This window comes from Amblyomma mixtum, chromosome 1 (assembly GCF_055824585.1).
Source record: "Amblyomma mixtum isolate Tamu chromosome 1, ASM5582458v1, whole genome shotgun sequence".
Lineage (NCBI taxonomy): Eukaryota > Metazoa > Arthropoda > Arachnida > Ixodida > Ixodidae > Amblyomma > Amblyomma mixtum.
This window is the reverse complement of record NC_143012.1, coordinates 186632361-186660224: the sequence shown is the minus strand read 5'-3', so window position 1 is coordinate 186660224 and position 27864 is coordinate 186632361. Positions and strand designations below refer to the sequence as shown.

Sequence of the window (27864 nt, the reverse complement as noted above, 5' to 3'; positions counted from 1 at the left end):
ATGGAAGAATTTAAGCGGCTGCTGAAGGATACGCGCGTGGCCCGAGAACAGATCGAGGAAGGTGAAAACGAAGACCTCGGATCGGTGCGCCATCGACATTCTTAGGTTTCCAGCTATCCGGCGAACAGCAACAACAACCCCGGTGAAGAATGAGTAAGTGGTTCAAACGTGCCAGCTCTTTCCAAACAGTGCATTTGAGCAATCACATTGTGTGAATACATTGCCCCTCGTTTGGCCGACGACTGCCAAACGGCAGCCGCGTAGAAAGAATCTGCAGGACAGCCAACTCTGCCATCGAAACCTTGAGCTTAGCCCAGTATTGAAACAAATTCAGATTAACCCAGTCTACTTGCATAAGTTCTTTTGCTGCGCTCGCTTAAAGTTGTTCCAAAGCATGTGACCTTCATCCCAGACGGCAATACTTCACCTGAGATTTCGGGCTTTACGAAAACATAACGTACGCGACCAGCGCCATTCTTATTTTGTTCTTCCATTATATTTTAGCGGATGCTTCGCAAATCGCTATCCTGTCTCGTAAGTACATGCCGACGCCGGGAATGGCTTTCATTTACCGTCATTAATTAGATGCCTGCCCTTAGTGCAATGCAGTGGAATCGCTGCGTCTATTGCAAAGAATACCAACATTTTATGTCCATTACATGTATGCCGTGCATGACACAGGTCATATTCAAACATGGGCGGGGTTATAGGTTTCTTCTTCATTGTGTAATGCCACAAACACTTGCAACCGGTGCATACGGATACTCACTTCTCAGTATTCTCTAAGTAGGGCGCATGATTGGTTTTGAAGTGGGGGATGTGTTTTATTCATACGCCACGCTTGCGTTCGAGTCTGGGCGTATAGTACACGGCGTATCTAGCATAGTTGTGTTTGTGCTAAACCAACCGTGCCCTATCCCACCATCTCAATGTATTTGTCCCTGTCTTGTGCATCCAAATTGGATTCCTTTTCTTTCAGAGTCAGCGGTTTCTTTGAACGAGAGGAGGCCTTCACGTCGGAGTGAGTGCAAGCGCTTTACGAATTTCAATCAGTCCCTTAAAATAAGAGAGAAAGACGTATTACGTTTAACCGGTCGCGTACTACGCTGAAGCCTAGACTTCAGCGTTCCCGGTCACTTCGCCGGTCCGTCGGCTAATGGGAAGAACGCGCGCGTGTCCTCACGCTTGATGGAAATGTACGTGTTCTTTCAAATTGGTTGTTCTGGCTCGTTCAAGCCGCTGGTATTATTGAGAGAGTTCGCTAAAGCTCCATTGTAAAATTGCTCCCTCATTTAGTTCACTATTTCGACTAATTACAGGAGCAATGTAAGTACCGGCAAGAACATGCCGTGCTAACGTTATGCTGACACACGGTGCATCCTGGGTAATTTGAGGCACGCTCATTGGAATCATCCTTCCATTTTTTTCCACAGTGCCAAGCGTTCGTGGCTGCACTATGTCACGTGTGTGGCAGCAATCTTCATCGGCACTGTTCTGGTCGCCGGTAGCGTCTTTTTGATCGCCCGCCAAGTAGCAGGTAAGAAAACCACGCCGAAATGCAAGCCATTGCTCCGAATCCTTAATTCGACAGCCTTCTTGAATGCTTCATGTCGCGTACACATGATGTGACGATCAACATCAAATTGCAAAGTCCACCAAAGGGCACATAACGCGCACTAAGTCACCAGGTGGAAAACATGCTGGAGGCTTTTGCTGCCTCACTGGATAACGAGAAATTGTAGTTTGCTGCGCGCCGTCGCTTGCAGTGCAGCAATTTGGTGTTAAGGTTGTTGTCGGATCGCTCACTGGACACCTCTGTAGCTCAAAGACAGAGCTGCAGAGGGGAAGTTTAACACATGTCAATAATCTTCAGCTAAAGGGAAGTTTGTCCTGGTCCAGAGTGGAGTCTCGACTTGTCCAGGGCAGTCGGTCTTCAACTTTAGGTGACCAGGTCACTTGGCACAAAGTTGAACCGCAGTGCAGCCTGCGCTGGTGCCGTTAACAGAGAGGGTGATACTTCAGCTTGTCTCATCCAGGGCTTTTGCTGTCTCATAGCTTTCCGGGTATACCCAAGGCACAGTTTGGTTTCTATGCTTCCCTGTTTTCGCTCTCCCGCACAGGCAGAAACGCCAGAAGCCGACGCGCGGGGCCCTACAAGGCCGTCACGAGTGTCGGGGCAAAGCTCCACCAAGTCACCTACAGTGACGACGACGAAGACGACGGTAAGAAGGGCTGGTTACCTGCTGTCCGCTCTCGAGGCGTGCTTCACAAGTCGCCGCGTTTCGCTCAATCCGTACTCGATGAGCGATGAGATGTGTTGATTCGAACGAAGTTGGGTTTGTTTTGTAACAGAGCGGTCATCCAGCGATCTGGAACCTGAGTTCCGGTTGGTATACGGCGCAGCAATGAGAAGTCATTACAACGTGGAGAAATAATTCCTTGTACATAAGGCTTTCTTTCCTACTTCAGTAATACACCGCGAGTAACTTTTGGCAGGGAAGTGTTGATAGTGTGTGTGGGAAAGGGAGGATTAAGAAGACGCATGGTAATTGGTAAATAGACACGCAGTGATCCTGCCCATATATTTCTGGTTGTTTTTTTCTCATGATTTCACATGTCACGCGGGGCAACGTAAAAATATTTAGAGGGCGGACGCCTGAGCACATTTCTGTGTGCACAGTCAAGGACTCGTGGCTACTTGGCGAAGCCCGCAAGCATCATAGCTGGACCAGGGGGAAATTCAATCATATTTTAGCAGCTCCTGATGGCGGTGACCGTGTATACAAATAAGCACCTCAACGTGCTGCAAAGGCTGTGACAACTCGTGGTTGCTGTATAACATTAAAATCGAAGGAAGTGTGAAACAGTTGCTGTGCTACATCATTGTCTGACACAGGTGACAAAAGTAATACCGTAGCTGCTTCTATCGAAGAGCTGCTACCGCGCTCAGCAGCGGTTTTCGCTACATGTATTCACGTCTAGTCAGTAATAGCAGGTGTGTGTGAGAAATCTTCAAACAGAAGCTGAAATATTGATCCCTTCCGGCATTCTTGCCGTAATATTTGGGACCATTGACTAAAGAACTCTGTAACCCGCCGTGGTGGCTCAGCGGCTAGGGTGCTTGGCTACTGCGCCGGAGTCATGCCGGAGCGTCCGGATTCAACCTCAGCCGTGGCGGCCGAATTTTGGTGGAGGCGAGACGCAAAAGGCGCCCATGTACTGTACGATGTCAGTGAACGTTAAATAATGGTGTGCGGATTGGTGGCCAACGCGAACAGACATAAAAACCACAAACGCACCAATGGAAACAGCAGTAGTGCACAATGCCTTCGCAATCATAGCACCTAAGGAGATTAAGTGCCCCTGGTAGTTTTTTTCACTCTTTCCTTCTTTGTCTTTTTTTTTGTATTTTAGTAAAATGGAAAAACTCTAGGGCTCCGCCTCAAGTGTATGGCGCGATATAGTTAATGGGTTACTGCCCATATATGCAGAATTGCTAATTCTCGACTTACCATTCATAGATCCCAGAATGTCCCCATACCCCTCCTGGCGCAGTGGTGCAGCGGTTAAGCGATGCGCCACTGCCCTGCGATGGCAGGTGCTCCCAGCGGTGGTGAGAACCAGGTTGCTCTTTCCGAGCAACCTGTTGCGAGCCATCTAACTGCCACCTGGCACAGTGGTCAGTTTGCTCACAATCCAATGAGCAGATTTGATGATCCCAGAAGATCACGTGGTCTAGGTGCCCCACCTAGGTGGACGATGCTGCTGGCTCCTCCGGCCACACCGTCTGCGAGACTTCAGATGGTCGACGCCGCCAATTCCGGACATTTTTTCAGACAAGGGGTTATTAACGCAGTCGGATAAAAGGGTGCTCGGACGACACTGATCCTTCAATAACAGAGACTCAGACCTCACCAGAGAAATTTCCCAGTAGTGGCCATTGAGAATCGGCGGCCAAGGCGCAATAAGCACAGCAGGCTGCCCTTTACGCGCATGTGCTTGTTCCGTCCATTCACCAGTCTCTCAGCGGCATAGGTCATTGAAGTGCGGCGGCCACGCGTTCCCAATTTTCCTCAAAGTATGAAACAGCCTGCGCATCATGCAGCTTAGGGACGTTTGCTCAACTACGAAGGGTGCAGATGAGGGCCCCGAATGAATGTTGACCACCTGGGATTCTTTAGCGTGTAATCACATCATCACATGGTCGTCTTTACATTACGCGATGTCAGCGCACGTTAAAGAAGCCCATGTGGTCGAAATTTTCCGGAGCTCTCCACTACGGCGTCTTTCATAACCACATAATACAAACCAAAACCAAAGTCAGGATACTGCAATCATGGAAAAAATAACATTTGCTTTTACGCACTGTATTTTTCATGTGACGTAAAGGGCGCCTTCTCGGGATGCAGCAGAGGAAACTTTGTCCCCCGGCCAGAGGGGAGTGGCCTCCTAAGTGCTACTACTACCAACATTCATACCTACGCAGCTCTAGCACGAACAACGGACAATCCAATACCCTTGGCACGGGGACAATGGACTGCCTTCCCGTTCCTAATTAGTCTCTGCTGCATTGCCATAAAATGTTACCGGTTGGCGATAAGCGGATCGGGAAGACAGCCAGGCTTTCGCTGTGGTGACTACTTTCGCCGTGCTTTCTGGACCAAAAGATGGCGGCCACTAAGACGTCGATGCAAACTATGTAAAGGAAGAATCTTGGAGGCTACCCAAAGGCTTCATATGAAATTGTGGACAACCCGGCAAACTATGGAGAGAAAATTGTAACAGTAACGTTAAGAGGCCGGAAAAGACTACAGTGGTTTAAAGAAGCGGAGTAAATTGTATACAAGAAAAATCCAGAAAAGTAATTGGGGAGAAGGAGGAGGAAGAGGAGGAGAAGGAGGAGGAGGAATAGTAGGAGGAAAGGCGGGGAAGTTAACCGGTATAGATGAAGCCAGTTTTGCTACCCTGCATGAGGGGAAAGGGATGAGGGGTTATAAAGGTCGGGGAGAAAAGGAAGAGATCAGAAAAAGTACAAGGCGAAAAGGCTTAGGCAAAGGGGGGAGAGGCACGGAAGTAACAGTAGAGTGGATAAACCAAGGTCCCGCAGGGTCAGGTGGGAAGATGGGGAAATTTGCAGGGATCAGGTGGTCGCAGCTGGTGCAGGACAGGGCTAACAGGGCCCTTTTCCGGAAGCGGACGTGCTCAAGCTAATGATGATGTACTTGATCTGTTGCCACAATCACCGCAGCGCCACCGCAGCTGTCCCGGACGCCGTTCGTGTGCACGGTGGGCCTGTCCCTGGACCTTCTGAGGCACGCCAACCTGCTGCTGCGCGAGGACGGCCTCTGCGAGTACATCATCTTCCAGTCCACCTTCGTGGCCGACGGCGACGGCAAGGTCGACCTGTGGGACGGACACAACCACACGCGGGCCTTCCGCACCTTCCTGGAATTCGCCAGGGTGGCCCGCAGGAGCGCTTACGGCGTGGCCGTCACGCACAGGTATATGGGCCGTTTATTGACTGCGGTCCCTTAGGCAGCATAGAGTTGACTGCTATGGCCTGGCCACTAAGGGCCTGACCAGCATTGCTTTCGGCTAATCGGAGTGTCAATGAACTAAAAAAATGAAGAAAAATATGCCTGTTTGCATAAGTAGAGTTTCGTCCAGTTTCAACGAGTCCAGCCAGTTGCAATATCCTGAGAGATACATTCGTAAGATCTTTCAGGTTGAGGTATCAGGAAAGAGGTTTACTACCAGAGCATATTGCACCGCGGAGGAATACCATGGGACAGTGGCGAGGGCGGTAGCTGTAATCTTGGTGCTGCTGTTCATTTGTAACAAGGCATAGGGAATGCTGGCGGGGATACATGTGGCCGCCGCTGGCACAGAACAGGGTGTTAATTGGAGAGACATGGGAGAGGCACTTGCCCTGCAGTGGGCGCAGGCAGGTAGGCAGATGATGATGATAGGAAATGTTAATCGTTCTCAGCTGAACCGCTTTCGAGTGATATGCCTCGACAAAAGGACGCTAAAGTGTCTTGGCTCTCAAACGGGGACAAGCCCCAGTAACGACCTGTCCCGTCAGAGATATGTCAGTGTGTATGCTTGTGCCGGCACTTCACGCCACAGCGCCTGTTCGTAAGGGAAGGAAGCGCCAAACGCGGCTAACTAGTAAGAAATCATTTGTGTGCAAGAAAGACGTTACGGCGTATTTGTTGTGGGAACCACTGTGATTCTCGTAGCGATGCCGTTCCTGTGGGTGCACTCGCCAAGTGTAAAAACAGTTAAAGCCTCCGTCACCTTTCACACCACTGAGTGAAGAAGCCAGAGCGAAAGTGGTGCTACTTTCACCGTGAAAAGTGTTTGAGGGTGCACTCTTTCTACAATCATCTTTGATGGACGGCATCGCTGTGACATCATCACGTTACCATGAGGTGATAGGATGCGCTACAATCCTACCACGGTCCACTATGGACTCTCTCCCAGAGGTGCTTGGCTTCAGCCTGCAGAACCACGACAGGGAGACTATCGCAACGACAAAGCGGCATCTGGAATTTAATGGCGCATTGGCGGAGTGCGGCGGTGTCGCCATTGGTTAGTAATAGTGTCGAGTGTTATCGTCGTATTGCGGGAACAACTATTTCTTTATGGCTTGATCGTGCGAGACACTTGATGGTGCAACCATTAAAAGGGGTATAGACACGATCGCGATAACCATCACTGGTGGGTCATTACGTCACCACTCATCCGAACGTGCTCGCTTTGCAAACTGTGGGATTAGTGCCAAAAGACCACTCCAGCATTCCGCTACGGCGCTTCGCAAGCACATACCGACAGCGTCAACACCGCATGCGCAGATGGGCTCCTTGTGTCAGGTGCGTCTGCAGCTAGGTGGCCTGAAAACGGCCCCTTGGAGCCATCTTCGCATGCACTCTTGACAGCTAGTTGTGTCAGCTGACTGTAGCGGTATAGGCCGTGCCGAAACTTTCTATAAATGACGATGGCGCGAACGTAGGCGGAGGTTCATAAATACGACTGTCAATATAAAAAATGATGTCTCGCACCAGAGGTTCAGTGGCTCAGAGGCTCTGGCTTTCCGGCTGCTGATCCTATAGTTGCAGGATTGAACCAGCGTTTGGAGGCCACATTTTAATGCGGGTGAGATGTAAAAATGTCCGTATGCTGTGCGTTGCGAGCTCACGTTAAAGATTAACCCAGTCTTGGATACTCGGATTATTCGCAATCGTTATAGGTAGCCATAGAAAGCCATTCATGTTCGGTCGGTAGCTGTCAACAGGCTGGGTGCGGTGGGCAGACGTTGAGAAAGAGGCCTGTAATTGTCGCATGAATGAGGCTAGTACCAATGCAACGACGTGCCCATAATTGTTCTTTGACTCTCTTTGGTCAACTGGTTGTGCGGCCGTTTCCTGCGGTGGAGGACATTGCAGTAGTGACTTCGATGTATACAGACACTGCATTTTACGTCTTGTTTTGCGTAGGGCTAGGATTTCCCTCACGTAGAAAAAAATCTTAACGAACCAGCCGGACAACACATTCTCTGTTAAAGCAATTGAGGTGCTTGTTGACGCCCTAACCTGTCTGATTGACCCTGAGTCATCGTGCTTAGGCTCTGCGCTGGTTCTGCGTGCAGAAAGTCGAGGGAAGCGCTGCGCCAGCTTGGCAGTGCGACGGGGATAGGAGAGTTTGTCAGCTACTGGAGCAAGGGCGTCCGCCACTACGCAGTCCTTGATGTGGACGAGCGCTCCGTCAGCGGCCCCGGAGACCTGCGTTCCACCTTCGCCTTGCTCAAGGTAAGCTGCAAAGGATCAGGCCCTGACGAAAATTTCATTGAGACGTCCATAGATTGTCTATAGACTATCTACAATGAGAACTTAATGCGATAGCGGATGTATGTATGTATGTATGTATGTATGTATGTATGTATGTATGTATGTATGTATGTATGTATGTATGTATGTATGTATGTATGTATGTATGTATGTATGTATGTATGTATGTATGTATGTATGTATGTATGTATGTATGTATGTATGTATGTATGTATGTATGTATGTATGTATGTATGTATGTATGTATGTATGTATGTGTGTGTGTGTGTATGTATGTGTGTGTGTGTATGTATGTATGTATGTATGTATGTATGTATGTATGTATGTATGCATGTATGTATGTATGTATGTATGTATGTATGTATGTATGTATGTATGCATGTATGTATGTATGTATGTATGTATGTATGTATGTATGCATGCATGCATGCATGTATGTATGTATGTATGTATCTACGTATGTATGCATGCATGCATGTATGCATGTGTGTATGTATGTATGTGTGTATTATGTAGCACATGTATGTATTATGTAGCGTATGTATGTATTATGTAGCGTATGTATGTATGTATGTATGTATGTATGTATGTATGTATGTATGTATGTATGTATGTATGTATGTATGTATGTATGTATGTATGTATGTATGTATGTATGTATGTATGTATGTATGTATGTATGTATGTATGTACGAGGTGTGTTAGAAAAGTATCCCACCTTTGGCCGAAGAAAAAAAACTGGCATAACTGGAGTATTGGAAATCTAATCACCTTCAAAGTAGTCTCCTTGGGACTCCACACACCTCTCCCAGCGGTGCTGCCATTGCTGGAAGTATTCCGAAAAGGCCCCTTTCGGAATGGAGTTTACCTCAGCTGTCGTTGCAGTCAATGTCCTCGCTTGTCTGAAATCGCACTCCTTTCAATGGCCTCTTGATTTTGGGAAACAGCCAGAAGTCGTAGGGGGCCATATCAGGAGAGTAAGGAGTCTGTTGAACTAGAGGAGTCTGATTTTTCGCCAAAAAAGTCTGAATCGAGTGCGAGGAATGTGCAGGAGCATTGTCTTGATGGATGCGCCAATTTCCTGTTGACCGCAACTCCGGTCTCTTGCGCCGCGTAGGCGATGGGGGACATGCCTGTAGTACTCTTTGGTCATTTTTGGACCCTGCGGCGTGCGTACTCGTGGTGTGCCACACAGAGGGAGTCAAAGAAAGCAGTCAGCACCACTTTGACATTGCTGCGCACTTGGCGGGCCTTCTTAAGTCTTGGTGACGTGGAATGCTTCCACTGTGACGACTGGGATCTGGTTTCCGGGTCGTACCTGTACACCCAAGACTCGTCACCAGTGATTATGATGTTGATGAAGTCGGGGTCACTGTTTGTGGAATCCAGTATGTCCTATGAGACTTCGACACGAAGCTGATTATGCTCCACCGTGAGCAGCTTCGGCACAAATTTCGCCGCAACTCTTTCCATGGCCAAATCTTCGGTGATAATGGAATGTGCGGAGAAATTGCTCATGTCCACCTCTTCCTCAATTTCTCGGACAGTCACGCGACGGTCCCGCATCACCATAGCGTTCAGTTCGGCAATGACCTGGTCATTTTGGCATGTTGATGGCCGATTGGAGCGTGGCTCGTTCTCCACCGATGTGCGGCCATCTTTAAATCAATTGTACCACTGCTTAATCTGTGTGCTGCTCATAGCATCCTCACCGAAAGCCGTCTGAATATTTCGTATGGTTTCCACTTGGCTGTCGCTCAGTTTATGGCAAAATTTGATGCAGTAGCGCTGCTCCTTTCACTCCGCCATTTTCCTTGCATTAAAAAACCGACGAGAGCACTGCTCACTGCCTCACACAAATGCTGCGTCCCAGCGACAGACGCTATCGGCAGGCAGGAAAAAATTCGTGCATGCGCATGAAGGTTCAAGGTCGCCTGATGCAAGCGCGCTTGTTTCATATCCATCAGGTGTTCGCAAAAAATAAAGTCGGATACTTTTCTAACAGACCTCGTATGTATGTATGTATGTATGTATGTATGTATGTATGTATGTATGTATGTATGTATGTATGTATGTATGTATGTATGTATGTATGTATGTATGTATGTATGTATGTATGTATGTATGTATGTATGTATGTATGTATGTATGTATGTATGTATGTATGTATGCATGTATGTATGTATGTATGTATGTATGTATGTATGTATGTATGTATGTATGTACGTATGTACGTATGTACGTACATATGTATGTATGTATGTATGTATGTATGTATGTATGTATGTATGTATGTATGTATGTATGTATGTATGTATGTATGTATGTATGTATGTATGTATGTATGTATGTATGTATGTATGTATGTATGTATGTATGTATGTATGTATGTATGTATGTATGTTTGGTTTGGTTTATGGGGTTTAACGTCCCAAAGCGAGTAAGGTTATGAGAGACGCTGTAGTGAAGGGCTCCGAAAATTTCGACCACCTGGGGTTCTTTAGCCTGCACCGACATCGCACAGTACACGGGCTTCTAGAATTTCGCGGATTCGATACCGACACGCCAAACGGATTTAGATTGCTCGTACGCATATACTTTATTCAGTGCGAAAAGAATTGGTGATGCTAATTGGCCACCTTAATTACCTAGGTGTTGCTGCCCACTCTGTGTAGTGTATTCTACGAGGCCTCTTTTTATCGCCCTCAACGCAAGCTCTTCTCAGGTCGAGACGTGGCGCGCCCGACTCTCAACTCAGTTGGCAGGCGTTGGAGTTTCCGCTGGACCATTGTTTTTTCAGCACAGTTTTCTTTCTTCAAAGGCCCTACGTAATGGTGGTGAATGACAGTTTTCTTTCTTCAAAGGCCCTACGTAATGGTGGTGAATGATAGCATGATCCTGTAGACAAGTGAGGAATTGTGTAGTGGCTTTATCGCAGTTGTACTTTCTGATCGTTGGTGAAATGTTTAGGGGGATCCCCCAAGGTGGAGTAGATTTGTAATAAGAGAGTAATTACTCATTGACATCCATCCGAGCGCAGCCATACGACTACAAGGGAAAGCTATACAGCTTTCTCAGAAACTTCGTAGTTAAAGAAAAATTCGTCCTGGTCCGGGGTTCGAACCCGGGACCACCGCTTCACCGGAGCAGTCGCTCTACCAATTGAGCTAACCGGGACGGCAAGCTTATGGTAGGGCGAGAGCGGATTGATCAATAATTCGAAGTAGGAACTGAACAATAACTGATCGTTGTGGGCTGTTTGAATTAGCCGCACTTTCATGTAGTTGTGGCGGTTGAGTGATTTATGGGGTTTAACGTCCCAAAGCGACTCAGGCTACGAGGGACGCCACAGTGAAAGGATCTGGAAATTGTGACCACCTGGGGTTCTCTAACGTGCACTGCCGTAGCACAGTACACGACCTCTAGAATTTCGCCTGCATCGAAATTCGACCGCCGCGGCCGGGATCGAACCCTCGTCTTACAGGTCACCAGCCGAGCGTCAAAACCACTGAGCCACCTTGGCGGACCTAGTTGTGTCGTCACATCGTCATGGACCAATTCGAGTTTCGTTCTCACACCACCGGGGTTTCCGTCGAATGTGCGCACCAACCCTACCGCGTTAAAATGACATGTCACAACATGCGCCTCGTAACATTTCGTAATCGGAACAGAGAATATCCTGGCGCGGTCGTGACGCCATAGGAGGCCTTGCATTTACTTCCGCTTTGACGTGACAACTCTGGCGGTGCACCAGGTGCTCCTTATCATCCCCTTGCACTCAGGCCTGGCTCTCGATATGTAAGCAAACAATAAGGGAATATTTACTGGGAGTTTAGAGTAAAGAAAAAGAATACGCTCATACATCCACAGTTCTGGCAAAGTAGCCGACATAGGGGGCTCTATCATTTCATGGCTTGGGTGTGCCTTTCAAGTTTTGAAAGCAGCTGAACTGCACCTTTTCGGTGTTTTCAAGTGATTTTGCAAAGAAAAAAGAAGCGACAAACTTTTATTTGGCTGTGAAATGTGGTGCGTGGCACACAAATAGCAGCATGCACTTACATCACTTCATACTCACCAACAGGCATTCAGACTGCTTCAGCAGGCGCAGACGGATGTTAATAACTCCAGCGGAGCCTACATCTTCTTCGGCTGCACTGCCGCGCTGCCGAAAAACAGCCTGCTGCACGACATCCTCAAGGTAGAACTAAGGTGAGCGACAAGCAAACCTCGTTTCCTTAGTACGCTTTTGACTGGAAACATGAGTAATCAGTGCTTTTCGGTCGCTTTTTTCACTGCCGTCACTGATCATGATTTTAAACTTATATTTAAGGTTCTTTTTAATAGAACGCTGAAGGCCTAATGTTTGTCCTTGCGAAGTCAATATTTAGGAGCCATTAAAAGAGTGCCAGCGGCTTTCGCAAAATATAACACCAAGAGATCGTGTTGTGTCAGCGGCTTTCGCATAATAAAACACCAAGAGATCGTGTTGTGTAAGGAGGCCATAATCATGTGTAAGGGGTTGTGACCCTTCGGGTGCATGACCGATAACATTGCGACATTGGTATGCGATGACCGCCGCTTCATTTCGTACCGATGATGACCACCTGATCTCGCTGGGGAGATGATGTCTGGCTATAAAAGCTGATGCTGTAAAATTAACCTTTCCACAAAGGCCGTATTACATGCCTGGCTGACAGACCGCTGTTTTTAGTCCTGGCTAAACTAGGCTACGGCTCAGGTAAAACATTCGGCGAGAGCCATGGTATCCCTCTACTTTCTCGCGCTTTCTCTTCTCCCCCTTATTCTCTTTTCTCCGTCCCTCTTTCTTTTCATTTACAGCAAGAGCTGCTAAGCGCCCGTTACTGGGTTTCATGTTGGTGTAGCTAGTAGTAGTAGCAGTACGCGATGTATTCGACGTAATAGAAACACTGGGAGGGTGGTTACCTTAGAAGGAGGAAGGTATCCCCAAACTGGAGGAATCCGCAACAGGGTCGAAACCTTCCAGAGGGCGGTTATTGTTGAAGGAAGGAGGAGAGTAATCGTGGAAGGGGGAGGGCACGACGAGTGTGAAGAATGCGCAGTTGGAGTGTGGTCGCCAAGAGAACCACCATCCGGATAGAACCGTTGAAGGAGGAATGTTTGGAAAATACATGAGAGCATAAGAATGTGTAACCGGTAGGTGGTTACTACGAGAACCATCGAAAGCGTGTTTACTGCCGAAGGAGGATGATTTGGCGAGAGCAGAGGAATGCGTCACAGGATTGTGGCTAGCGTGGTAAAAACTCGGGGCGTGGTAACCGTGGAAAGAGAAGGGAACGTAATACTTCAACAGCTGTCGCTGAATCTAGCATTACGCAGTGGTAACGGTCTTATAAGTTTTAGTGTGGTAGCAGTTGTACTGGCCATTCCCTGCATTTAGCCGTTGCTTGTTTGTTTGTCTCAAGCCTGCTCTGTGGCAGGCGCTCACCTAGTTGCGAGCAAACTGCCCACCGTGGCAGGTGGCAGTTCACTTAATGCATAGTATAACGTACAGCGCGGAAAATGAGCGAAAGCGAAGAACCAGACACCGCGAGCGCTGGTCTTCAACTGATGTTTATTACGCACTTGCATAAATTTATACCCTCTCTGCGAAAACAAAGTTAAGAAAATAACCGAACTTATCAGCACTGATCAAGACTTACAACTACGCAACGGCACCCCCCCCCAAAAAAAAAAAAATTCCATTTCGTGGTTGTCAAATGATAATGACAGTTTGCTGACACAAGAAGAATGACCCTTACAATATGGTAAGCCTCGACTCTGATCGCTATGCGTAGAAACGACTGATGTTTCATGAAACAAAGGGCTACATGTGTGATTTCCTTGCCGACAATGAATAGCTAGTTTCAATCTCGTATCACTGTCGAAAGATTTGTTGTGTTCCACAAGGCGGATGTTTCAACAACGACCTGTCTGTCTGTTAATGACTGGTCATGAGAGATTACTTGAGAAGAGCAACCGGGATCTTTTAAGCCCCACCGATGGCAACACTTGCCATGGCAGGGCAGTGACGCATCGCTTCAACGCTGCACCTCTGCTCAAGGAGTGGTATGCCGGGCTTCTATGAATGTAAAGTAGAGAATGACTAATTCCACATATTTGGGCATTAACCGAATATCGCTATCCAAATAACTTCCATCCATGAACAATGGATCCGAACACAGAACTGTAGTGAAAACCGAAGTACTAGTGCATCTAATTCGCATTTGGGCGATCTTCGCAAATTGATCGTCATGTTGTTTCTTCATCTTCTTGCGTTTGCCCGATAAATGAGCTTCCTGGCGCCGGCGGATGGCTTCCCCAAACAGATGCAACTTCATCGAACCTCTGAAATAACATACAGTTGTCCGACACCGCCGTCGTTCACGCGCCATGTACCACATTCCACGATCAGTCACACCCAAAGCGCGTTCTTACGACAAATCCAGACACACTCCTTCCCATCCCCTCACTTCAACCATACCTTTCATCTCACCCTTATTCCGCCCCATTGCACCACTTTCAGCGCCACTCCATCCACTCTACCATTATCTCTGGGAATGTCCATATCCTCTCCGCGCTCCTCCCCTCCATAACTACCCCCTTCCCTCTCCTGGGAGGCCGCTCTTCTGGCCACACAGCCCGGCGACCAGCTACCATATCGAGCCGGTCATGCTGGAGGGAGTGGCCAGAGGGCTCCTGGACTAAGGGGCTCTCCCGGGAGTGTGCGACATTAAACTTTTTCCTCCTCCTCCTTTCTCTTCTTTTTTCTTTCCTTTCTCTTCTCTCTCTTGCCTTCTATCATTATTTCTCTTCTCGTTTCTTCTTTTCTTCTTCTCTTTATTTTGTGGCTTGGCTTAGTTATTTGCTTCCAGTACCTCAAAGACGCCATGGGGGCGGGGTTTTAGATGAGGGGTGAGCTAGACATGAATTAACAGAAAAGTCGTTCGATGGCGGTTTTGAAATTGCTGGGGTTGGAGTGAAGGATGACGTCTGCGGGAAGATCGTTCAGTCGATGATAGTCCTTATAAAAAATGCGTTGAGATGGCTCGCTGTTCGGGCATGTGGAGAATAAACGGCCATGGTGTTGGTGATGCGGATGGAGGTCGGTGAATTGCCATGATGACTGTAGTGCTAGGTGACAAGGCATGATAAAGTTTGTGAAACAAGCAGAGTCTAGATATTTTTCGGCGCGCTTGTAGGCTTAGAAGACTGGCTTTAACTTTTAGATCTGTGACGCTTGCATCGCACATGTAAGCAAAGAAGGTAAATCTGGCAGCACAGTTAGGAATTGATTTGATGGTAGGAATTAGGTTATAGTGATGCCGGCCCTATAATACGCATGCGTACTCTAGTTTGGCCTCATAAGGGTTACGTATGCTAGTTTTACGTGAGAAGGCGCATGGAATAGGTTAGGTTGAAGCAAGGCAAAAGTGCAGTTAGCGCCGTTAGTAATGTGAATTATGATAAAACCACTTGAGATCGCTGAAAATGTGAACGCATAAATATTTAGGACAGGGGACTGAAAAGATAGCCGACCCAATCAGTAAGTAGGTGTGGGAAAGATAGTACGGATATCTGTTGAAAGTAATTACAGCTGTTTTGTTAGCATTAAGAGTCATTAGCCAATTTCGACACCATTCCTCGACCTTTGCCATATCGTTCTGAAGAGGTCAATTATCAGTAAGGCTATAATGGGACGGTAAATAACGCAGTCGTCGGTGAGAAGACAGACATTAGAAGAGATGTAGTTGGATAGCTCATTAATATATATGACAAAAAGAAGAGGGCTTAGTACGATACCCTGTGGTACACCAGAGACGACAGGGGCGAAGCTGAAAGGGTAATCATTGGCAGTAATATACTGCAAGCGGTTAGTGAGAAAATTTATGATCCAAAGAAATAAAGAGGTGCCTAGACTTCCTCGAAAGTTTTAGTAAAAGTGGCTCGTGGGGAGCCTTCTCGAAAGTTTTTTCGAAATATTAAGAGTGCATCAACGTGAACATTTGTCTAGGTTGGAAGTAATGTCGCTTAGGAACAATGCCAGTGGTGCGTCGCAGGCGAGGTCTTTCTAAAAATCGTTCTGATTAGGGTGAAAAAAACCTTATGGGTGCTACAAAGTTTGGCATGAGAGTAAATAACATGTTCCATGCTTTTTGATTACACACTTATGAGAGATGGGATGATGTGTGTAACCTGGGCCTTTGTTGGGGACTATAACGATCTTGCCCACTTTCCAATCTTGAGGGTCCGTGACGGTTGACAGAGGCTACTGAGAGATGCGTGCTAGAATTTTGTTAGTTAAGCGTTCAGTGTTTTTCAAAACATTTGGTTGATTCCGTCAATGCATGCAGATAACGTGAGTTTCAATGAATGGGTAATTTTTTTGGGATGCCGGGAGGTGTAAACGTGATAGGGGTCATTCTTATATGATTTGAAATCATCTGGTGATCTGAAGCCTTGGTTTGACACCGATCAGCTTGAGCCCCAAGCTAAGTATTATTTATCGATCTTGGCCTGGCTTGCGAATTTCTACAACTCCAACTTTAGTTACACTGTCTGCAACGGGCTTCAGCTACAAGGCCCCTCGAGGTCCGCTCCCATAGACGGTTCTCGCCGTAAAATTACGTACGCGCACAGTTTTATCGCGTTCGAAATGTCGGTGCTTACCCGTTCAACGGTGTTGTGCAGCTCCCTCCCCGTCGACGTCATGATCCTGACCACGCATGCGATTGCCACCGAGGACAGCGAGAAGGTGGTCGTTCCGCCCACCACCCTGCGAGCACTGGAGGGAAGCCACTTGCCGGCCATCGTGAGTGATGCTCGCACCCTTCAGGACATTGTTTTCCCGCGTGGGAACCAATTATGTAGAAAGGAGGCTTCACGTCTTCTTTTAAAGTACGGACCTAGTCTCCACACGGTGACAGCGTGAGTGACAATTGTTTGTTGTGTTTGTGACTTCGGTGCCGGATTGTGATTTAGTTATTGTAGGCGTCACTACGGTGGAGCAATTGCCTGCAGAAACCGCAAGGTTAACCTCACCTCTAGCTTGCAGCATCTCAACTGAACTCAACTTTGACCCCCTTTGAAGCACGCTGTCTTCGTTACGCGATCGAAAACGTTTGTCTCGGCTTCTGCTAAAGCGCTGACACAGTTGCTTAAAAAAATTGCTGGCATCGTGTGAGGGAAGCCGACGCAATAGAAGTCTAATCTCTGGACTTAACGGCACTGATTACAGCGATGCTCGTGATCATCCTCACGGAATAATTACCGTCAGATTAGGCCAACAACGAGCGTTCACAAAAGCCCGTAGATTGTTCAAAGTCAGCCGTTACATCTGTGGTTAAACGTCCCGAACCTGCGCGTAGGCTCTGAGGAGACCCCGAGGGGAAAGAAGGCTCCGGGTTAATTTCGACGCAAACGCCCACCTGAGGTTTTGACCGCCTTAGGCTTTTTAACGAGCATGCAAATCGCACAGCGCGGAAACGTTTCTGCATTTCGATTTCGACCCCGTGACTTTGAGTTCAGCGGCACAACCGCAAAGCCCATGAGGCACTGTGTTCAGGAAAGTAAAAACAGCGCTAAATTTTACACAAACCACACAGAGAGACGGGACGGACAGGACGTGCGCTGACGCCGACTACATCTAAAGAATTTTTCATGGAAATAGGGTCAGAAACGTGCAAATCCTTCAGGTTCTTAAGAAAAAAGCGGCTGATGTGTTGCTGCCAAGTACCTTTCTCACTAACTATGGCCCTAAACGGCGCATCTGATTTATTGGTCTTAACCGCAAAGAAGATGGACAAATTATTCACAGAAGATTTCAAAACAGCTCTTGCCAGGCTCTGCAGCTCCGTGGATTTGCACAGGTCAACAACCTTGCCTTTGATCCTGGTGGCGAACGGCTTAATTTCCACAAAGTTCTTCGAAATTGCTTGACAAGCTTTCTCGTTGCAAAGGCCTGAAGGCATGAGAACAAAGTTCCCTTCTTTGTCCGCCTGCAGCAGGGACAGGCCGTTCTCCTTGCAGTATGCGATCACCTTGTCAGTCAAGGCTTTCCCTCTCGGAGCGGGTTTCTTCTGAAGTGTGGTCCTTGCCAAACTGTCTACACCGTCGAGAACGCACCATGGTGGGTCTACCGAGTTCCATCGGCAATATAAGCTACGCAGTGTAGCGTCGTGGAGGCGTGTGGACATCTTCACGGAATTACTTATACCTCCAGAATTTTACAGCTGCACAGATAGAAAAAGAGAAAGCCTAGTCGCTTTACTAAACACATTAAATGTTTAAGATCCCGACTCTTTGGAGAACTTTCAGGCCAGCTGTTCTTCCCGGCGCTAGCTAGGCACTCCAGGAGCGGGGTTAGCACGGAATGGTGTGAATAGCGGCTCCGTGCACTCCAAGAGGCAGTACTCCAGGAAAAAGTGTGGGAAGGGGCAGATTGCGCAGGAGAGATGGGAACAGAGTTCATATAAGTATAGAGCTTAGCGGGAGTAAGAGCTGTGTTTTAATCCTGCTAAGGATTTGAGCTTGCGTGATACCCCGGGCAGGCATGCACTCTTAGATCATGATTGGCAGTTTCTGATATCCCTCAAGAAAAACGTATATAACAGCTGTATCTGACCGGTATTCACCTATGTAGCAAAAACATGGAGGCTTATTCAGCTTCACTAAGGACAGTGCAGCCAGCTGTGGAATGCAAAATGATAGGTGCAACGTTAAGAGACAGAAAGAGGGCAGAGCAGGTCAGCTAACAAAGGCGAGTTAATGACATCCTAGTCGAAATCAAGAGGAAGAAATGGTCATGAGTAGGACATGTATAATGCGAACGTAAGATAACCGATGGTCCTTAAAGGTAACGCACTGGATTCCAAGAGAGGCAAGCGTGGCAGTGGGCGGCAGAAATTTAGGTAGGTGGATGAAATTAAGGGACCCGCAAATAATTTTGATGGGCATATTGTAGTGTAACAGATCTTTAGAGGTGGTCTTTGTGGGTTTTCGAGCCAAATTTGAAACTTCTGCGTGGATCTTAAAAATCTAGAACCAGTTTTTAAAAGTCGCTGTCGCAGCACCTCTCCAACCGATCAGGGTGAAACACCTCACGCGCGTCCCCTACCCCGATGATGTCAGTGGGCAGATCTGGGGGGTTGGGCCAGCCTTCAAGCTGCGCCCCCCCCCCACACGCGCGCGCGCACGCGCGCACACACACACACACACACGCGCGCACGCACACACACACACACACACACACACACACACACACACACACACACACACACACACACACACACACACACACACACACACACACACACACACACACACACACACACACACACACACACACACACACACACACACACACACACACACACACACACACACACACACACACACACACACACACACACACACACACACACACACACACACACACACACACACACACACACACACACACACACACACACACACACACACACACACACACACACACACACACACACACACACACACACACACACACACACACACACACACACACACACACACACACACACACACACACACACACACACACACACACACACACACACACACACACACACACACACACACACACACACACACACACACACACACACACACACACACACACACACACACACACACACACACACACACACACACACACACACACACACACACACACACACACACACACACACACACACACACACACACACACACACACACACACACACACACACACACACACACACACACACACACACACACACACACACACACACACACACACACACACACACACACACACACACACACACACACACACACACACACACACACACACACACACACACACACACACACACACACACACACACACACACACACACACACACACACACACACACACACACACACACACACACACACACACACACACACACACACACACACACACACACACACACACACACACACACACACACACACACACACACACACACACACACACACACACACACACACACACACACACACACACACACACACACACACACACACACACACACACACACACACACACACACACACACACACACACACACACACACACACACACACACACACACACACACACACACACACACACACACACACACACACACACACACACACACACACACACACACACACACACACACACACACACACACACACACACACACACACACACACACACACACACACACACACACACACACACACACACACACACACACACACACACACGCTTTGGCACTCAATAGGTAAGGTTACACCTTAAAATTGAAAAAAAATATGTTCTTATACGCGAAAACATTTGCAGAGTTGTTCTCAGACTGACAACAAATGTACCGTACGCCTATTTTTCGAGCATAACGGCATGTAAAACAAGCTCGAATCTCGCGATCCTGTATATTTTCTCTGCATGTGAGGTCACGGATCCGCGCACAGCTTCCAGGTTTCACGTCGGAGGAGGTTGCTGTGAGCGGATTAGATAAACGCGCTGCGTACCGCCGTGTTCCTCGTTACTAACATGGTCGCGATTGTGACGTCACTGCTACGCATATCTGTCTACCTCCCACCTTTCTGTTCGTTCGAGCATACTGTCAATAAATGAGCTTCGCGGAAGGAACAGGCTCGAACAATGAGCATGTGTTCGACATGCTTGTGAGTAAGACCATTTCTGCTGATGCAGTTGGACGTGGCCCAACACGCGGATGAGGAGGAGTACTTGCAGCGTCCCACCGCCGTAGCACTGACCCTCCCCGTGTCGGTGCTGGCCTACGAGGTGCCCGAGAGGACCCGCGAGGGAGCGGCCTGCGAAAGCGGCCCCATCGAAGTCCCCATGAAAGAGGTGCATTTGCATCCTCGCGCTGCGCGAACTGTAATCGATGAGTGCCCACTGTGTGCACCTTACGAAATACCTTACGAAATATACACCTCACATTCGCTTGCGAAGACGGCTACCGAAGGGAGCGCTTTTATGGTGAAATATTCGCCGACGCTTTTTGTTGCATATATAGGAAGAAGACTTCGTCATAAGAAGAGCAGACAAGAATGAGAAAAACACGAACAAGCTACTGGAACAAAAAAAAAAAACTTCCTTCAGAACTGTGCGCACACCTGGCCACAGTGAAGCATATTTAAATTTTCACGCGGCAAACATGGCTAGCTGAGAAAAAATATGTTACAACATTTTAAAAAACGTTGTTTTCTACCCAAGCTTGCTCTGAGAAGAAAAGGAAGTTGTAGATTTTTTCGCGACTCATTTGGTTTCTCAAAGTTTGGATTGTTTTAAACAGCCTGTATCTCTATGAAAACTTGTAGTCCTTTGTACAGCAGACAGACGTTGGTAACCCTATGCTTGGAGCTTGTAAGCCTTAGTCCCTTATGCGCCGTAAAACCCAACGCAACAAAAAATTAGGACTTGTATGGGCTTCCATCCGAGCACGTCCCCTTGGACGAGGAGGATGCCCCGACCCTTATGCAATAACAGTATGATCATACGCAAATCCGTCAAGCCCATACAGCGAGTTCTCTTCTTAATGAGTGCTAGTCTACTGTCTTCGCAATGACTTACGAAAAACTAATTTTAGGGGTCACCTGCGAGTGGCCACTGTGCTTGGGGGTGCTCTGTTAACTTGTACGCCGTATTCAGCCACTGGAGTCCTCAAATGCGTTAGCACAACGCAGAGTGTGGCTGTTAACATGTAAGGGGGTCAACGGTCTGCATAAAAAATGCTCGAGTGCTGCCATTACCTAGCTTCTCTTTTTTTCTTTTTGTTTTGTGCAGGTTTGCAGTAAAAGTAACTACCCGCTCGACGTCAAGTACGGAAACAGCACAATCATTGGCCGCTTCTACTCTCCAACGATGGGACGGCTTTACCTGTTCGACACGAAGGAGACCTTCCACTTCAAGGTACGGCGACACTATGTCGTGCGCCTGCACATAGCCTTGAGTGTGCAATACCAGCAATGGAAATCGTCTGCCAGAGCTCGTTAGTGGTTGGTATTGCTAGATACCCGTACCTGCACGTAGCTTTTGCTAAACTGAGAACGATTTAAACGACATGAGTTGCGCAGCCTCGACGAAGACACTCAAAATAGTACTTCAGCTCCACACGGTGATTACTGATTTTTCTGCCATTATGCACGCCTGCAAGCTGCTGTAATTTAGCTGAACATCTGCCCAATATAGTCTTTTACTGGTTTGGGAAACTGCATTGCAGGCATTGCGGAACCAGGGTGTAGAAGAGTCTTATCTGAAAATACTGCAAGATATCTATAACGACTGCACGGCTACCATAGGCCTTCATAAAGTCAGCAATAAAATTTATTTATTATGCGAAGCATACTAACGTAGGTTTCGGGCCTTCGCGCGACGCCCGGCGGTGGCCACCATTGACCTTGAAGTGAGATCACATGATGTGACGTCACGTGATGACGTCACACCGGCTGCAGATGGGGCCTCATATCGCGCCGTCGGACGTCGCCCGGCGGAGGCCTCCTCCACGCTTCGGTTCGCGCCGTCGCGCGCGACGCGGCGGCGGCGCCACCATCGCTGCATCACGTGATATGTGACGTCATGCCAGGGATGAGGTGGCGCGCGCCCGCCGTCGCGTCAGTACAGTGTACTAGAAAGCCTTTGGGTATTCTAGTACACTGTAGCGTCAGTCTCTGCCCGCAACCGCGCCAGCGTCTTTGCGCCGGGCGTGTATGCGGTCAAGATGCCTCCAAACGCTAAGGACGTTAATAATAGGAATGCAAAACGAATCAGTGGGGAAACAGTTTAGACTTGGTGTTGTGTAGAAATGCTCAAAGACAATACAGAATAAGTGACGTGCAAACCAAGAGTCGTGCATTTACGGACCATCCACACTGAGGCAGCTGCTTAACATGCTTCGCATCCACTGGGCTTAACCTTGATAAGCCTCCAATTTTTTTCTTGTACACCTCAAATGCCCCTTAATAGGGGTATTACATGAGGGTGAACAATACACAAAATGAATCTGAAATGAATGACATGGGGTTTAAAACAGAACATTTTCAATGGCTTTTTTAAAATGGACGGGGCTGGTGTGGAGTGCGGCATCGGCAGGCAGGCCATTCCAGTCTACTGCAGTCTGGGAAAAGAAGGAATGAAGGTGTGCAGTGGTGCGCGCGCGGGGGGGATAAACGGCTTTGCTGTGACTGGTGCGAGGGGACACGTGATGAGCTGGTTTTAGATCTGCGAGGGATAAGTGATAAAACTTGTGGAAAAGGATGAGTCGGCAGATTTTGCGTCGCAGCTCGAGGTCAGGCAGGTTAGCTTTTGACTTCATGGCAGTCACACTAGAATGATAAGAGTAGTCTGAATGGATGAATCTTGCTGCACGGTTTTGCACCGATTCAAGTGCTTTAGTTAGATAAGAAATGTGAGGGTCCCAAACTGCGCATGCATATTCCAGCTTGGGACGAACCAACGTTATGTAGGCGAGAGGTTTAATAGGATGTCAGGCAGGGAGACAAGATATTGCCAATACTATTTACTGCCTGTTTACAGGAGGTGTTCCGAGGCATGGATTGGAAGCAATTGGGGATAAGAGTTAATGGAGAATACCTAAGTAATTCGCGATTCGCCGATGACATTGCCTTACTAAGTTACTCAGGAGATGAGCTGCAAAATATGATCGTTCAGTTCGACAGGCAGAGCAGAACGGCAGGTGTTACAGTTAACGTGAACCAAAGTAATGTTCAAGAGTCTCGCAAGGAAACAGCAGTTCGCAATTGGTAGCGAAATGCTGGATGTGGTAAGGGAGTGCGTCTACTTAGGGCAGGTAGTGGTCGCTGATCATGATCATGAGAGGGAAATAACCAGAAGAATCAGAATGGGGCGGAGCGCATGTGGCAGGTTCTCTCAGATCATGAATGGCAGTTTGCCAATATTCATCAAGAGAAAAGTATACAACAGCTGTATCTTACCGGTACTCACCTATGGGGAAGAAACGTGGAGGCTAACGAAGAGGGTTCAGCTTAAGTTAAGCAAAACGCAGCGAGCTATGGAAAGGAAAATGATGGGTGTAACATTAAGAGACCGGAAGAGGGAAGAGTGGGTGAGGGAACAAACGCGAGTTAATGACACCCTAGCCGAAATAAAAAGACGAAATGGGTTTGGGCAGGGAATTTAATGCGAAAGCAAGATAACCGCTGGTCCTTAAGGGTAACAGATTGGATTCCAAGGGAAGGCAGGCGCAGCAGGGGGCGGCAGAAAATTAGGTGGACGGATGAGATTAAGAAGTCTGCGGGGATACGATGGCCGCAGCTGGCAAAAGACAGGGTTAACTGAAGAGACATAAGAGAGGCCTTTGCCGTGAAGTGGGCGTAGTCAGGCTGATGATGATGATGAAAATTACTTTTGATTTGCGTAGTTAGGCCAAATCGGAATTAAGTGTGCTTGCGCTGTGTGGCCAATGTTTTGGATTCTTTACTGTGTGGCAGGTGGACTCTTTACGGTGGATTCTTTACGGTGGATTCTTTATGGTGGATTCTTTAGGTGGATTCTTTACGGTCCACCTGCCACCTAGGTGGCAGGTGGACTTGTAACCATCACAACTTGCCAGTTGTGTATATAAAGCAGGCTTCAAACAAACAAACACTCAATGGCTAAATGCGGGGAGTGGCCAGTATAAGTTCTAGAGCATTAAAACTAGACTTATCGAAAAAAGAAGCCCTTAATAGGTCTGGACCTCTGACCTCTACCGGTTCCTTTTAAGCGACTAAAGCACAAAAAGCCCTCTGTCATTCGCCTGGATGTCGTGGTTGGGAAGGGGCGTACATGATTCGTTGAGAAGGTGGAAAGTCGTGGAAGTTGCAGGAGCAGCTGGCGACAATGACTGCGACGTCCAGGAGTAATTGTTTTAAGAAGGACTGTTGGCTGCCAGACATTACTAGCGCACTTGACACGTAACAAATCGTTGTATTTCTGAAGATTAACGGATGATTTCATTAATCTAACCGGTACTAGTGAGGCCTAAACTCTGGAGTGTCTTCGTGTATTCCTCCTGCAGAGGAACAGAGGACGGCACTTACTGATGATCACTGAAGATTTTGGCTCGGTAATCTAATTCTCTGTATGGTGTGAAGCATATGCTTCCGAATTCTATACTTATGTTACCTCGAAGACAAATTCAGGTCTCCTCCTAGTTGCTTAGAGGAGGTGTCGTAGTGGCGATAGATTAAATACATTAAGGTAGCATGTATAGTACAAGTACACTCGTAGCCTACTTGGTTTCTTGTTTTCGTTTAGATACGGAGATACCTACTGCACTTTTAAAATGCGCTGAAAATATCCTACCCCTTTGGTTCTCGTCCGAGGCAAAGAGATCACAATAGCTGTACGGCACACCTTCTGCCCGGTGCCTTGCGAGCGCCCGCAACAAATGACTAATGATTGACGGACACCTGGATGACTTGAACAAAAATGGCACAATGCCTCGAGCGCCCTTTTGCAGCCTACCACGATAGCATTGTCTGATTCGTGCGAGTGAACGCGGCAGTCAACGGCCATGAAGGGAGAGGAACGTAGACAGGAACACCGTTTTCGTTGAAATTAGGGAACGAATGGTAACCTAAGGAAAGATTTAATGTTTACAGAAATGGTTTGTTTAAAAATGGCAGCAATCAATGGAAACAAACATCTCAAGCGCAAAAACTCTTCCCATTTTTGCCTTTAAGAGGGCCAAAGCAGTGATCAAAATAGCTATGACATACCTCTTGAAATTCGCGCTCATGGTGGCAGCCATATTGCCACTGAGTGGTAGCAGAAGCATTACAATTGGAGGATTTCAGACAGGCAGCTTACTGGCCACGTGCCGCGTAATCCAAAATGCGCGTGACCTCAGCCAGGTCGCGCACACTGAAATTATTTATACTTGTTCTCTAATTTCAATCCCCATAAGAGAACTACGCTCTTCGTGATTACATAGGCACCGTTCCACATCGCATACACTCCCGGCCCACATGTTCTCTGTGGCTGTGGCCGACCTGCGAATCATTTTTTTGGGGGTGGGGAAGAGGAAGAGAGGCAGGCGGTGAACTCCAGACCTCTCGTCGCGGCCATTGACCACTTTTTTCATTCAACGGACAAGTGTCCTTGCATACACGCATCTCTACGCAAAGACTTAAGGGCCTGGCTCGGACAAATGAGCCCAAAACAGCAGCAAAGCTCTCTCGCATCACTCTTGTGCCTTAACGATGCGATCGTCAAAGTCGCTTCCTGCAGATCAGTCGGGCATCCCACCTCGACTGCGGTTTTACAGTGAACTGCAGCGTATTGGACACGAACAGGACTCGAATGCGTGTATTCTGTCTGCACGTACTGTACAAGCGTGCAATTGGCTCCCATTGTGAGCGTTTAGGCGCGTGGAAAGTTTAGGTGGGTGTATGGTTGGTGAAGGCTCGATTTAGCGCCGATTTTTTGTTGAGGAGCTTCATGGCCTTCTAGACAAAGGAGGCCTCTGCAGGAAGTATGTGTATGGATGGTGGATATTCAGGCATGGATTCACTGTCGCTTTTTGTGAGGTGCTGCGTGGCTTTCTAGTGGGAGGAGGCCTCTGCAGGATGTAGGTGGACGAATGGTGTCGGTATTTGGGGCGTCGGAATGGTGTCGGACGAATGGTGATGGTCCTCGTCAACAGATCCCTGGCCTTGCATATGGTCTTGATCTATTTGGTGGTCGTCCCCACGAATCCACTTAAAGGAAACAAACCTTCAGCACTTACATCATTTCGGACTGCGTATCGTAGCTTCCCTGTTTGGGCTGCTACTCCTAGAGAGCCCGCCGGGGGCTCTAACAATTTCTACCTCTATCCCGCGGCTCGCTGCGAGATCAGTTTCGGTAGAAAACTGCGAAGGCTGTGCCTCAGCAAACCTTGGCGACGGGCTAGATGGAAACGGGAAGGACACCAGACAAGAGACATTTCATATTATTTTTTTCATTGCAGACCCTGTGAGGGGCTTTACATAAGGAGTGGGAACAAACATTATTGTTAACAAGGGTTAGCACACCACAACGGTTTCCCGCGTTTGCCTCTCTCTTCTTTCGCCTTGATGTTTGTCTTGCAACGGCACTTTGCAACTTTATGCCCCGCAGACACGGCGCATCTCTACGGTATACACAACTATATATTTGCTGATACTGTATATATACCCTTTTCCTTCAGTTTTTCAGTTTCTTGTCCTCCTTTCTTCACGCATTTCGTACTGTCGCAGATGTGCACCCTTCGCGAGACGCTTCCGGAGTTCGTGCACGGCTGGGTTGTCGTCGGCGTGGACCTTGCCGACTACGACGGCGCGTGCAACGGCGCCTCAAGGACACTGGAGCGTGTGCGCGCTATACGCGAGACGTTCGACGAGTACCTCAAGGTCATCCCTGGCCAGCCGCCTGACGAAGCCTGCTGAGGCGTGTCCGCTGCGAGCACACGGCTCGAGGGAACAGAAGACGGGCCCCTTCCGCGGACTTTCTCGGAGTTTCCCCGTTAGCATACGGAACAAATATAGCATCCGCTAGACTTCACTGCTGAACTCAACATGGCTCGAGAGACTGTATAGTGCGAAGTACCATTTTCATAACTCGCTCTTTTTGCCTCATTCTTGGGTTTCGTAAGCGTCACGGCGATGCATATAATACTGCACCCACGTGCTTTCATCACTAAATTCACCAAACTGATGTTGAAACCAACGGTTTATTTAGTGCAAAACTAGGATACGTGTCTCTGAGAGGAGCACATGTGAAAGGAACGGGTTATCACAATCTTCGGCTATAGGCTATGCCGTGCAGACTCGTCGACTGGCCATCTGCTTGACTCGATATTAGCGGGTCAAGACAGACGCTGACTGCGCTGGCAGGCTCGAGAGCAAGGTTACCTGCTCTGGCCTTCCGATA

General features: G+C 48.0%; 1 protein-coding gene across 1 annotated transcript; it reads left to right on the top strand.

Annotated features, from left to right (window-relative positions):
- LOC149370232 (uncharacterized) lies at positions 1-27864 on the top strand. Its single transcript, XM_089577387.1, has 9 exons — positions 1-61; positions 2121-2222; positions 5249-5501; positions 7652-7811; positions 11932-12059; positions 16560-16680; positions 20638-20796; positions 21736-21861; positions 27192-27864. The coding sequence occupies exons 1-9, from the start codon at positions 1-3 to the stop codon at positions 27378-27380; spliced, it is 1299 nt and encodes a 432-aa protein (XP_089433513.1). The 3' UTR covers positions 27381-27864.

Bases quoted from the DNA above. Each gene is read 5' to 3' on its own strand.
- LOC149370232 (XM_089577387.1), top strand. From the start codon at position 1: ATGGAAGAATTTAAGCGGCTGCTGAAGGATACGCGCGTGGCCCGAGAA. The intron at 5,502-7,651 runs GTATATGGGCCG...TTCTGCGTGCAG, and splicing joins GGCGTGGCCGTCACGCACAG to AAAGTCGAGGGAAGCGCTGC. The intron at 21,862-27,191 runs GTACGGCGACAC...GTACTGTCGCAG, and splicing joins AGGAGACCTTCCACTTCAAG to ATGTGCACCCTTCGCGAGAC.